Source organism: Helianthus annuus, chromosome 11 (genome assembly GCF_002127325.2).
Source record: "Helianthus annuus cultivar XRQ/B chromosome 11, HanXRQr2.0-SUNRISE, whole genome shotgun sequence".
In the NCBI taxonomy this organism is placed as follows: Eukaryota; Viridiplantae; Streptophyta; class Magnoliopsida; order Asterales; family Asteraceae; genus Helianthus; species Helianthus annuus.
Genome location: NC_035443.2, coordinates 49,764,899 through 49,777,667, shown reverse-complemented (window position 1 = coordinate 49,777,667; position 12,769 = coordinate 49,764,899). Strand labels below are relative to the sequence as shown.

Sequence of the window (12,769 nt, the reverse complement as noted above, 5' to 3'; positions counted from 1 at the left end):
CCATAAACAGATGTTTGGCCTTAAACCAAACATCTGTTTAAGCTCAACATTTGTTTGACTATTTGTGAATATCTTATTGACTTTTGGTCAACATCTGTTTCAAATTTGGTCAACATCTTATTTTGTAAAAGAGGTAAAAAAAACAAAGATTTTTTCAAAATCCCAAATCACCCTATCATGTATGTGCATTGAAGAAAAAGTGGAAATGATATTATTCATATGGTCCTGTTGTGCTTTTGTTTGTCCTCTAATATGAGTTCATGATCTAATCCGGTGATTTGAAGACATTGTTGTTTAATCGAATTAGATGGTTGATGTAATGTGGTCGTATTACAAACAAATAGTAATTAATTAATCTAAATAACTTTCTCGAGCCCGGGAAGCAATCCCGGGTAAAAACCTAGTCATTTAATACTCTTTCCGTCCCACTAAAAGTGTCCTATTTTGAATTTTCAAAGTCTTTATTTATAAACTTTGACCTTAAATAATTTTGTTTGTGTTAGATAATACTTGATGAAAGTTATATGATTTGAGTGTGATTTACAAGTGTTTTTATCGGGTTAATTTTTATCAAGTTTTATATAACACAAAAATCTATAATTAAGGTCAAAGTTTATAAATAAAGACTTTGAAAATTTAAAATATGACACTTTTAGTGGGACGGAGGTAGTATATATTTATAATACTCCTGAAATCTGTATTTGCTTTCGTTGTAAGTTCTTATGAGATAAACAATTAGTATCAAATGTGACAAAACTCTTTAACTTTTATGTATATCCTAACAACTTTGATCACTTAATATATATGATTAAACCATTTTCATTCCAAGTTTTGCATAGAGATTTGAAATATGATTCAGTTACTTAAAAAGGGTATACAACTCGAGGGAAATAAAGTATGCGTGGAAAAGTTGCAAGAAAAAGTAGTATGAAGGAAAATAGTAGTTTATAAATTATAATGCATGTCCGTTAAGAAATGTATAAATACACCACCAAGACTATAACAATTAGAAAGTAACGAGGTTAAATTATTCTACAAAACTCACCTAAAACATAAGAATTGTAAGAAGGCATTATAGAGTGACAAGTATCCAAAAAGCTAAAACATAAACCCACTACACCATCACACAAAACCTAAACACCCACCCCACCCCACCATCACCCAAAAACCTAAACCCTCCACCCGCTCCCCCCCCCCCCCACACACACACAAACTAAATGCTAAAACTAAACCATAAAGCTAAACCACACAACTAAATACTAAAAAAATCTTTAAAAAACAATGATTTAGTATTTAAAAAAAATCGCTACTTTTCGTCAAAAAAAAAAAAAAAAAAAAAAAAAAAAAAAAAAAAAACCTTTTTTTGGGTGGGTGGGGGGTGGGGGTTTAGGTTTTTTGGTGGTGATGGATGTTTTTTTTTTTTTTTTTTTTTTTTTTTTTTTTGGTATAGTGGGTTTATTTTTATGAGCATTTGTATACTTCTTATTTTTAGAAGTTTTTATATTTGATCATAAACCAAAGTAAAGTAATGATTATTTAAAATCTTGTATTACATTACTAACACCTTTACAAGAAAGACTTGTCTATAAAATTCATAATTCACGAACCACTATTGATACCAATCAAGTTTACAATAAAGGGGGTTTTTCACAGATTTATTGGGTTTCCTCCTGAATTGGTGTATAGGTATTATTGCCTAGTGGAGATGGATATGATCGGATGGTTCTGCTGGTGGCACGATGATACTCCGGTGGTCTGTCAGTGATCCAAATTTGTCGTTCAAAAAAAAAAAAGAGTTTACCAAACATTATACATTAACTATTTAATGTCTTTTTGAGTATATATTACCACCATACTTAAAAGTAACATAAAATAAACTTATTAATCCGTTTTGGGATGGTACATCTTTAAAAATTAACAAACGAAAACTGATCATTCAATAATTTTAATAGTTTTTTTATAATATTTATTAGCAAACTTGAGTTTTACACTAACAACAATCATATTATTCATATTCCATCCTTGTTTACTACTGTTTATTCCAACAGCTCAAAAATATATTGGTATTCTTGAATTAAAAAGTTATGGTGGGTAAAAAGAGTAAAGTCAATCAATAAAAGTTATTTTGGAATATTTCCAAAAAAATGAAACTTTTACTAAAATATAGGGGCCAAAAGATGAAAATGTTATATCGTCTTCCGTATAAGCCCGCTCAAATCAGAAAGTTACACAGTACCCTAACAGAAAAAACAGTATTCTCTCTCATAAAGAAAACATGCAGAAAACATAAAGAAAACATGCAGACCAGCTTTTACAAGAGTAAGAGTACTACGCATTATTAGACTAGAAGGTATGGGGCCGGCTGAGGCCCGGCTAGGACCGGCGCCGGTCCCTCTCACCGCCCTCCTCCCTTTAGTTCCGTCGTCCTCAACAACCCACAGCCGAATTTGCCGCCCCACTTTCAAAATTATATCCGTTATTCAAAGGATACTTTAATAAAAAAAAATTACCTTTTTCACTTTAAATATTTATCAACTTCATCCATTTTTTTATATCATTCACATCCATTTCTCCCAATCTTCTCCTACTATCATCCATTTTTATAAAAAACACTCCCATTTTTTTTTACCATCATGAATCCATTCAACCCAAACGACCCCAACCCGAACAATCCTAACTTTTTTTCGAGTCCCGCTTACACTCCGACTATGGATCCTTCGTGGGGGTCTCCACCATTTACATTTTCGGGTTTCCAACAATCACCTAACGCCTTCAATCAAATGTCCCAACTTCAACAAATGCAACAATACCAAGCATACCAACAATACATGCAACGCAACTCGGTTCAACTTGATCAATTCCAATCGCAACCGCCAACTTCGCAACCGCAACCCTCGGTTCAACTTGACGATGATGATGAAGTCGTCCCCGAATCGCCACCTAAAGAACTCAAGCGCAAAAAAAAAAACAGGGGGAAGGGGAAGGCCGTTGAAACCGAATCCGACACCGCAAAAAAAAAACGGTTCGAGAGCAAAGGCGAGAACGTGGACAAAAGTAGAGGAGGAGGCGCTAGCAATAGCGTATCTTAAGGCCTCAACTTGCCCGATTGTCGGTATGAACGAAAGCTAATTTTTTTTAATTTAAATTTAAAAAGAATTATTTTTTAGTTTTACTAATGCAATTTTTTTTTAATTTTAGGAAACAATCAAACGGGTTCTGGTTTTTGGAAGGCATGTACGGATAGATTTAATCACCATGTGGGGGAAGGTGCGGCCTGTGATCTCGATTCCGTATCGGGGAAGTGGTGGAAAATGAACAAGTGCGTGAATGATTTTATTGGGATTTATAACCCACTTTACATCAATCGTCCTAGTGGGAGTAGCGACGAAGACGTTCTTAACCTTGCGATGGCTAAATGGGAAACAAAAAATCCGCCTTTCCCGCACCTCCGAGCATGGAACGTTTTAAAGAAAGAACCTAAATGGGCGCCGATTCCAAATGAGGTTGCAACCGCCAAACGGACTAAAACTTCCGAGTCCGGAAGTTATAGTGCGGGAGGCTCCACCGCTCGTTGTCAAATCGACATAAACGACGAACCGGAATATGACGAGGAGCCCGTTCACGGGATCGAATGTCCCGGCGGAAGGGACAAAGCAAAAAAAGAGGCGGCCGCAAAGCGCAAAGGGGTCGGCTCGAGTGGAGGGGGCGGCTCAGGTGGAGGTGGCGGCTCGAAGGCGTCTTCGAAAATGGACGAGTTAATTTCCGAATTCCGTTCATTTAAAGACTTTGCGGCCAAAAAATATAGTCATAAGAAAAACGTGTCGGCCGACTATGCTCGAGCGGAGGATTTTAGGATAATGAGGTTGGATCTCGACTCGGTTCCGGAGGATGAACGAGAGGTGTATCGTAGGATGAAGGAAGAGGTGAAGAAAAAATGGACGTCGTAGGTTTTTTTTTTTAGGAAATGTAATTTTTTTTTATTTTTCGGAAATGTTTTTTATTTTTTTAATTTTTAGGAAATGTAATTTTTTTATGTTATGAAATGAATTTATTTATGTTGTTTTATGTAGTATTTTTTAATTTTTACAAAGTTTTAATAAAGTTAATAAAAAAAACTTAGAAAATTATAAAATAATAAGTTGGGGTAGCCCCATCCTCCACCCCCCTCAAAAGTGAAGGAGACCCATCCCCCACGAGCCGATGATGTGACGCCTACGTGGCGGCCCATCCTCGTGGGGATGGGCCTCACCATACCCTTTAGTCTTATCATTGTTTATGTTCCTATAGGTTGTATCATTATTACTCTGTTTTAATTTATTCATTTTAATTAAAATAAGAGTAAATTACAAAAATCGTCTTTTACTGTGTTCTTTGTCTTCAAAAAGTATAAAAATGTACTCGATGTTTGCAAACTCTTGCACGTTATGTCATTTAGTCCTAACCCCAGATATTTTTCATGGTTATATTTGACCAATTGGACCCCACAAGAGGGCATTTTGGTCATTATACCCTAAATAAACAAATATATATATATATATATATATATATATATATATATATATATATATATATACACACACACACATAAACTCTACACACTCTCTCTCAACTCTACTCTCCCTCTCTCTCTAACTGCCCCACCAGTCACCATCACCCGACCACCACCATTCCCCCAACTGGCCACCTGCCACAACAATCAGAATTCAAATCAAATCTCATAATCTTTCCTATAGGTGATATTCAAACTTCACTAAGTTAGGATTTCCAAGACCTTTCTCACCTGCACAATAATAAACTGACGCTCGATAATCAAAACCAACGAATTACTCCTCCAAAACAACCCTTATTCTGTTTCGAATGACCATGGGATATCTCTAGTGTGTGAAGAGAAACTAGAGATATAATTGTCACCATCGTCATCTCCATTGATCAACGGTATATAATCAAATTCGAGTATTGTGCAGTAGAACTAAAGCACTCGGGCGTTAAAAGGGACATGATTTAGTGTTTAAAGAGGTTTACAGTGTGAAGAAAATTAATTAGGGCTAACAACAACAAGGAGCAAAACAACAAGATCCAAGCCAGATCTGGTCGTATAAGTAACGCCCCCAACTGAAATCACCATCCAAGATCCGAGCCAGATCTTGTCACAGGCAGCAGTGGTTTTTCGCATGTGGCAAGGGTAGCCACAGATGGTGGTGTGGTTGATGTATGCTGGTGTGGCAGAGGTGGATGGTGGTTTGCAGCGGTGATGGATACTGGTGTGGCGGGGGTGGATGTTCGGATTGGATTGTGGTATATGGAGATGCTAGGTGTTGGTGTGACAGAGGTCGATGGTGGTCTGTGGTGGTGATGTATGCTGGTGTGAGGAGGTGGATGGTGGTTTCTTGGTCAGGGATTTCGATAGTCAGAGTAAAGGGGAAGAAGATTGGCTAGACTGTGTTTGTTTGATGTTGGGCTGAATAGTTGGATGTGATTAATGGGTTTTTTTAATTAACTGAATATGTGAGATGACAAATCTACCCTAATGTGGGTTCAATTAGTCAGATTTAACCATGAAAACTAATTGGGTTAGGACTAAAGGACATAATGTGCAAGGGTTTGCAAACATCGAGTACATTTTTTATACTTTTTGAAGACAAATGACACAATTTGCAATCTGGTGGCAACATAAAGGACGATTTTTGTAATTTACCCTTAAAATAATCACTAGTGAATCTTGTAATTTTAACTAATAAATCTTGCTTTGTTTATGTGCCTATAGGTTACATCACCCACTATAACACCTTGGACGATTGCGTGTTCCTAAGCGTGTTACGATGTGCATTCGATTTCAGGCACTCTAAATCCAGGGATATTCTGAAAGAATTCGACTTTGACGGTACAAGAACAATCACCGTGCTTACAAAACTGCCATTATTGTCCGAACACCTGATTACGAAACTTACTGATAACAAAATTGAAACTATAACCCGGTTTGGATTTTTCAATGCTGATGAGACAACCGAAAGAGATGAGACAGATTCTGTAAAGGTGAATGAAATATTGTCTCATATTGATAAGGGACTTGTAGGATTCCATGCCATTTCTAAAAATATTGTTCTTGTTGTGATGCACATAATATTTCACCATTCATCTCTGATCGTCACAAGAGTCAAGTCAGATTTGGAAATTTCCAAAGTTGAGTTAAAACGCTTTGAAAGAATATATTATGCAGTTAGCGATGCTAAAGCTGAGGTTATATTAGTGGTAGATTCAGCAAGTAGTTCACTTCGGGAGTTGTTTGTAGATAATTTGGCAATCTACATAGAAAAGCAAGTAAAAACAGCTTTAGATATTAAAAAAAAAACCATGGTTGTCTCCTTTGACTATGTAGTCAAAAGATTAGTTGACTACTCATTTTTGCATCTTCATAGAATAATCAGTGATATGTGGACGTCAGGAGTGGAAAAAGTGATGCAACATGTTATCATAGATGACCATATGCTACCTATTGTAGCACCTACTCTGATAACCACGAGGTGCAACCTGGAACCGGACTGCACATTTGCACAAGGCAATGAAAGACATTGAACATTTGCAGGTGGAATTCAAGGTTCGGATATAGTTTGCTTATTGATATTGGTTGGATGATTCAAAGAACTTTCCAAATGATTGTTGATTGTTAGGATCTGAGTTTGGATTGATTGTAATTTGTGTTTGAATTTAGATGAACAAATGAAAGAGTAGTGAAGCGGAATTTAAATGGAAGCAAACTTTTCACAATCAAACAGAAGAAATGCTTTCAATCATACATTTTCAGCACAGAATCAAATGATTAAATTTATTTTTAAACTCTGATTACAATGCATGTATGATTCGCAAACTCCCCCTCAGCCCGAGCTCAGTGTTTGTTCGTGCAAGAAGAAGATGGTGAAAGAGCTGAACAGAATAGTACAGAGTACTGTTCTATTTATAGGCACTTGCAAACCACTGAGCATCTAAGCTGAGTCACCATGAAAGTGACATCTAACCTCCTAACAAACTCTAACCTCTGATCTATACAGACACTGCTTTGCTAACTACTGATATTACATTTCAATATATAAAAGAAACATAAACTGCTGCTGCATCCTTCCACTGCTGTGAACCCAGCAGTACTTGTCATGATCAGCAGTGCTTGAACCAAGGCAGTAGATTGAGCAGCAGAGCTTTAGTTCTTCAATCAGTCTTTGTCTTGAGCAGCAGTTGTAGGTCAGCAGTTTGCATGATCAGCAGATAGGAGGTCAGCAGATCTTGAAACCACTTTCAAGGGGAGAGACTTGCAACCAAACATCTGCTTATTCTGGATCCATTGCTCTGATCCAGTTTTGGGTTTCATTATCTGTTCCTTTGGCAGGGTTCAATCCCAACAATCTCCCCCTGGAACAGATAATGCCAAAACTCTTCATTATTGTAGATCTTTATTGCCTCATCAGCAGTTCCCTTATTTGCCCTTTGAATTGTAATTCAAAAGTTAAGGCATCTGTATCATCATCATCCCTGCTAAGTGGAAGATCAAGGAGATCCTGCAAATCTTCAAGACTCAGGCCAAGAGCTTGTTCCCTTGTTAGTTTCTTCACTTCGCCATCAGACCTGAACACAGTCAATACGTGGGTCTGTTTATCAGTTTTCCACTTTAGTACTTTTGAGCCTGATGGGTTTCTTGGGAGATTTTTATTTGAAGAGGAGTTTGGTGATGCTGGCCTATTCATGACTGACTGAGCAGTACTTGCAGATTGTTCCAGTTCAGATTCTTCTTTCATCATTAACATAATTCCCTCTTTTACAAGGTCATTACTAGCAATTAAATCTTGAACTGTTTTAGCACCCAACTGGTTTTGACTCCTTCTTTTGTAGATGGCAGCACCAGCAGGAGCAGTGGTTCGTTTGGCTTGCAGCTTTGGTGGTCTTTTTGAAACCTCTGCTTTGGAATAGTCAGGTTTTTGTGGAGTTGTTGGATCTTTCTTCCTGAGCTCCTCCAACCTTTTATAGGTGGCCCTGACCCTAGCTTCTCCCCACTTTGACACAGAATTCTTAGACCCATAATCAGCTGTTACCAGCTCCTCTTTCATTCTCTTCAACTCTAAGGCCTTGTCAGCTTCAAATTGTTTGAATTTTTCAGGGGGAGACTGCTTGACCTTATTTTTGATCATTTCATGAATCCTGGCTACTTCTTTTTTAAGCTCATGAATAGTCCAGTTTTTGTACATGTGTTTCTCCCCCTTATATTTCTTGTAGGTCATGATGTTTTCAATGTAGTCTTTTCTCAAGGACTCATCTGCCCTTTCAGAAATTTGCTGACATACATTTTTGGCAAACTGCTCCACAGATCTGACCTGTGTGAGTAGAAACTGATAGTTTTGTTGAAATTCTCTATCAGATTTCCCATGTTTATTTTTGACGGAGATATCCTTTGCCTGCTTGGCTTTGATCTTCAAATATTCTTCAATATTATTTGGCCTGGGATATCCTTCAATCGATGGCAAACTCCTTTTGGCAGGGTCATCCTCATAATAGAAAGATTTGATTTCTTCCCTAACTGCTATGAGTTCCAAAGGGAATATAGCACCTGCAGGAGGTAATGGCTTTTGAATTTGAGCTGAAGAGAGAGGAATGGGTTTTGGAATTGTGACAAGTGCTTGGGATTTTGAAGCTGTTGGTGGTGGTGATGGAGAATCATCATCTGATATGATAATCCTTCTCCTTTTTATTTTAGGAGAGGCAGATGATGTTTTGGATGGAACAGTGGAGGTGGTTTGAGTGGTAGTGGTTTGTGACTGACTAACAGTTGTTGAACCACTGTTGTCATTACAACAGATGTTTTAACATTTGCTGTCTTCTGCTTTAAGGCAGGAACTGATGGTGGAGATATTGTTTTTGGTGGTGGTAAGGCAGTGGTGGTGGTGTGTGTTGAAGTGGTGTGTGTTGAAGTGAGAGCAGTTGTTGTAACAACTGAGGTACCAGCAAATGTTGATACAACAGGAGTTTCATCAACTATTTTGATGGAGGTTGATGTTGGTGGCTTTTGGATGGTGGTTTTGGAATATGATTTGGAAGACTGGATGGTGTGGATTTGGGTTTCCTTACTTTTCTAGTAAGATTTCTTTTTGGAACAGGATTTGATCATCCTTTTCACCAGAACAACCCTGCTCATTCAGCTCCATGAAAGCTCTCTTCTCCTCATTCCACCTTGATAAATCCTTTGCCGCTCTATCCCTTTTTACATTTATGACACCATCATCAAGTGCATTCTGAGTAACATCAACCTTTTTGCTACCATCTGGCAAGGGAATATTTCTGAGCATTGCATCCTTTTCTGGATCAATATACAACCCATTATCAATCCCTTTTCCTTGTCCACTCCTTAATTTTCTCCCCCTTTTTGGCATTATCTGTGGGGATTTCATCAATAAATAGAACTGTTGGAGGAGTAGTGCCAGTGGTTGCCAACAGATGGGCCTTGATAGCCTTGATGTCATCTTTTGTATCTTTCAACCTAGTCTCCATTGTATTGTTCAGATCTTGAACATGTTTTGCATGTTGCTGCTCAGCCAGTTGATGTTGTTGTTGGAGAAAAGGTTGAAAAAGGTTCCAGAGCTCATTTGTAGCATCTGCTGGTGGAAGAGCAGGTGCTTGAGGTGGAACAGCAGTGGATTGTACCATTTGGACTGTCAACAACTGATGCAGCATTTCTTTGATCTCTGCAACAGTGGTATCCAGTTTTTCAACTTTGTCCGTCAATTCCTAGTATTTTAAACCATCACCCAATTTAATGGGATCATCTGATTTCCCACTAGCAGTGGTTTTATCAGATGTTGAGGTAGGGAGTGTACTCCAAACATCAACAACTGATGCCCCTTTTTCTTGGTACTGGGGTCTTCTTCCTTCAACACTTGATAATCTTTTGATGGAACCAGTGGTTAATACAAACTCACTAGCAGATAACAGAGGCGTTATGGAAGGAATTTCCTCTAAGGAAGTCTTATTGATGTAACCACTGTCCAAGAGTAAACTTGTAGGTTCAACACTTGTAGTGGCTGCTTCACTTGGAATACCACCAAGAGTTACTTGTAACTCAAGGGGTGTAACCTCCTCAGGGTGTGTTGGTGGGTTAGCAAAGATAGATACATCAAGCCCAGTCTCATGTTGAGGTATTTCTCATGAACAGGTGAGTGAGAAGGACTGGTTTGTGCTAGGTTCAAATCAATTGCATCCAACAGTAATTTGGTGTTTGGGGGAATTGGGGATGTGAAGGTAGGTTTAGAAAGCGGAATTGCCCCGGGTATTGGGCTGTGGATGATGGAAACGAGTGCTTCAGAGCATCATGATGTGGTGACCTTGTTTGTACAACTTGTTCTTTTTGTGAAGAGACAGGAGGAGTTTCGGCTAGGGTTTGAGATATTTTTACCAACTGCTGTGAGGAAGTAGCAGCAGTGGTTTGTTGTGACTTTTGTGCTGTCACAGGCAGTAGCTCTTGTATCTCATCCTCCAGAGTTGCCTTTTTGATGGGTTTTGGGGGTTTATGATTTTTCTTTTTCTGTGGCTTTTTGGTGATTTTAGGTGTGGGTTTCAAGGCAGTTGTTTGGCTACCTTGATCACCTTGAGCAGTGGGCTCAGCAGCAGATACCTGAGGAGCAGTGTTTGCTGCTAAAATCTGCTCAGGCACCTCTGCTTGTGTTTTGCAAGGTGTTGACATTCTTGTAAATGTTTCAGCAGTTAAGCTGTTTATTTGAAAAGAGTCACCTTGGTTTACTACTGCAATATCATCTTTACTGAATTTTTTCTCAAAATAATAACTCAAAAATCTTGGAAACAGTAAAAATGATTTTGTTTCAACATTTTTAACCAAATCATTGAAGATTACCTGGGAATAATTAAAGTTTTCCTCTTGAAGAATAGCATATCCCAGGTTTTGAATCTTCATTGGTATCTCATTAAAAGAGGTGGTTTTATTTGAAACACACATGAGGAGGGTATGGAATAAAAATCTTGTTGCAGGAGGGAAGAAACCTTTTTGTAAGGTATCCCTCTTCATCATTGTGTCTGCATACCCTCTCTCAATGAAGTCAATTTTTAACTCGTTTTTAGGGAAAGAATCTTTACCTTCATGATCAGCGAACTGAAAGACCTCAGATATGGATTGCGGTGTGATTCGGACTGCTTTCTTCTGCAGAGTAGAGTTAATGGCTATGACATCTTCTCCTTGTGTTTCAAGGGTACAATTTTTCCAAAACTCCCTCTGAGTTTGCAGGTAAATGGGTGCATCAACGGTTAACAAAGTTTTGTACTTTGATGCATTGAGCATATCGAGGATGGAATCAAATGTGTCGATGTGGCCGGGTTTTGTGAAGAGACCCAGAAGATTATGAGACGGTTTGTGTGGTATTTCTGTGAAGGTAGCCTTTTGAGAGGCCCCTTTAGACGATTTTGCGGATGATTTCGATTTTGTCATTTTGAAGATGAGGATCGAAAAAGGATTTTGTGAAGAAATTTGATGGAATGGATTGGAAACTGCTTTGAGAAGAGAATTTTTAAGAATTCAATTCGACAGTGAAACCCTGTTTGGACTTTGAAAAGGGGTTTTATGGAGGAAAAGTGAATGCTTTACAAAAGATCTGGCCACTATGTACTGTCCGCATGCCATCCCCTGGTGAAATGAAGGACAGTACTTTTGAACAGTACATTTTGTGAAAACAACTGGTGAAGACAGTAGTTGTAATGGTAATGGAGAAAAGTGGATGCTTTTAACTATCAGTAGATAGCTCAGCAGCGGATATAACACTGATTTTGAACATCAGGGTTTATCAAAGGAAAATGAGAACAGGGGATGACTTTCAGCAGTGGACAGACTTTTGAGGTAGAACAGACTTTTGAACCCATCAGTGGTTATGGCAGACTTTTAGGATTTTAATGAAAAATTCATTTTTAGCTATTTTTAAGGATGGATTTTTGATTTTCTGAAAACATTTTAATGCTTTTATTCATAGAAAAACAGGATTTTGCCTGTTATTCCATGTTTAGCATGCCAATCCTAGAGATCAAGCTTTCAAAGGTGGATGTGTCTAATGCTTTGGTTAGCACATCTGCCAGCTGATCCTTAGTTGGAACATGATGCAGAGAAATCAAACCTTTTTCATAGCAATCCCTCACAAAGTGATGTCTGATGTCGATGTGTTTGGTGGTTGAATGGGAAACTGGATTTTGATGATATTTTCTGCTGCCTGGCTGTCCAACATAAGTGGTGTCTTTAAGGCAGTGATACCAAAATCCAGTAACTGATTTTGAAGCCATAGCAGTTGGGCTGTACAGCTTGTAGCAGCTATGTATTCTGCCTCAGCATTGGATGTGGAAACAGCTGCTTGCTTTTTGCTTTGCCAAGACACTAAGCAATTGCCTAGGAATTGGCACCCTCCTGAAGTGGACTTCCTTGTTTTATCACATCCAGCAAAGTCACTATTTGAGAAACCTGAAAGCTCAATTTTACCATCAGCTGGATACCAGATACCAAGTGTGGGAGCACCTTTGAGGTATCTGAATATCCTTTTTACAGCAATAAGGTTTGACTTTCTAAGGGCTGATTGGGATCTTGAACAGACACATGTTGCAAACATGATGTTTGGTCTAGATGCAGTTAGGTACAATAAGGACCCAATCATGCTTCTATATAAGGTCTGATCAACCAAATCATCCTTTTCTTCAGACATGACCAATTTATTGGTTGCAATGGGTGTATTACATGGCTTACAAT

The 12,769-nt window shown here is 38.2% G+C and overlaps 1 protein-coding gene across 1 annotated transcript; it reads left to right on the top strand.

Moving 5' to 3' along the window:
* Positions 1–2,350: 2,350 nt before the first annotated feature.
* On the top strand, positions 2,351–3,995 carry LOC110891992 (glutathione S-transferase T3-like). Its single transcript, XM_022139406.2, has 2 exons — positions 2,351–3,112; positions 3,199–3,995. Exons 1-2 carry the CDS (start codon positions 2,911–2,913, stop codon positions 3,945–3,947), a joined length of 951 nt encoding a protein of 316 aa, XP_021995098.1. The 5' UTR covers positions 2,351–2,910; the 3' UTR covers positions 3,948–3,995.
* Positions 3,996–12,769: the final 8,774 nt, after the last annotated feature.

Bases quoted from the DNA above. Each gene is read 5' to 3' on its own strand.
- LOC110891992 (XM_022139406.2), top strand. From the start codon at position 2,911: ATGATGATGAAGTCGTCCCCGAATCGCCACCTAAAGAACTCAAGCGCA. The intron at 3,113-3,198 runs GTATGAACGAAA...TTTTAATTTTAG, and splicing joins CTCAACTTGCCCGATTGTCG to GAAACAATCAAACGGGTTCT.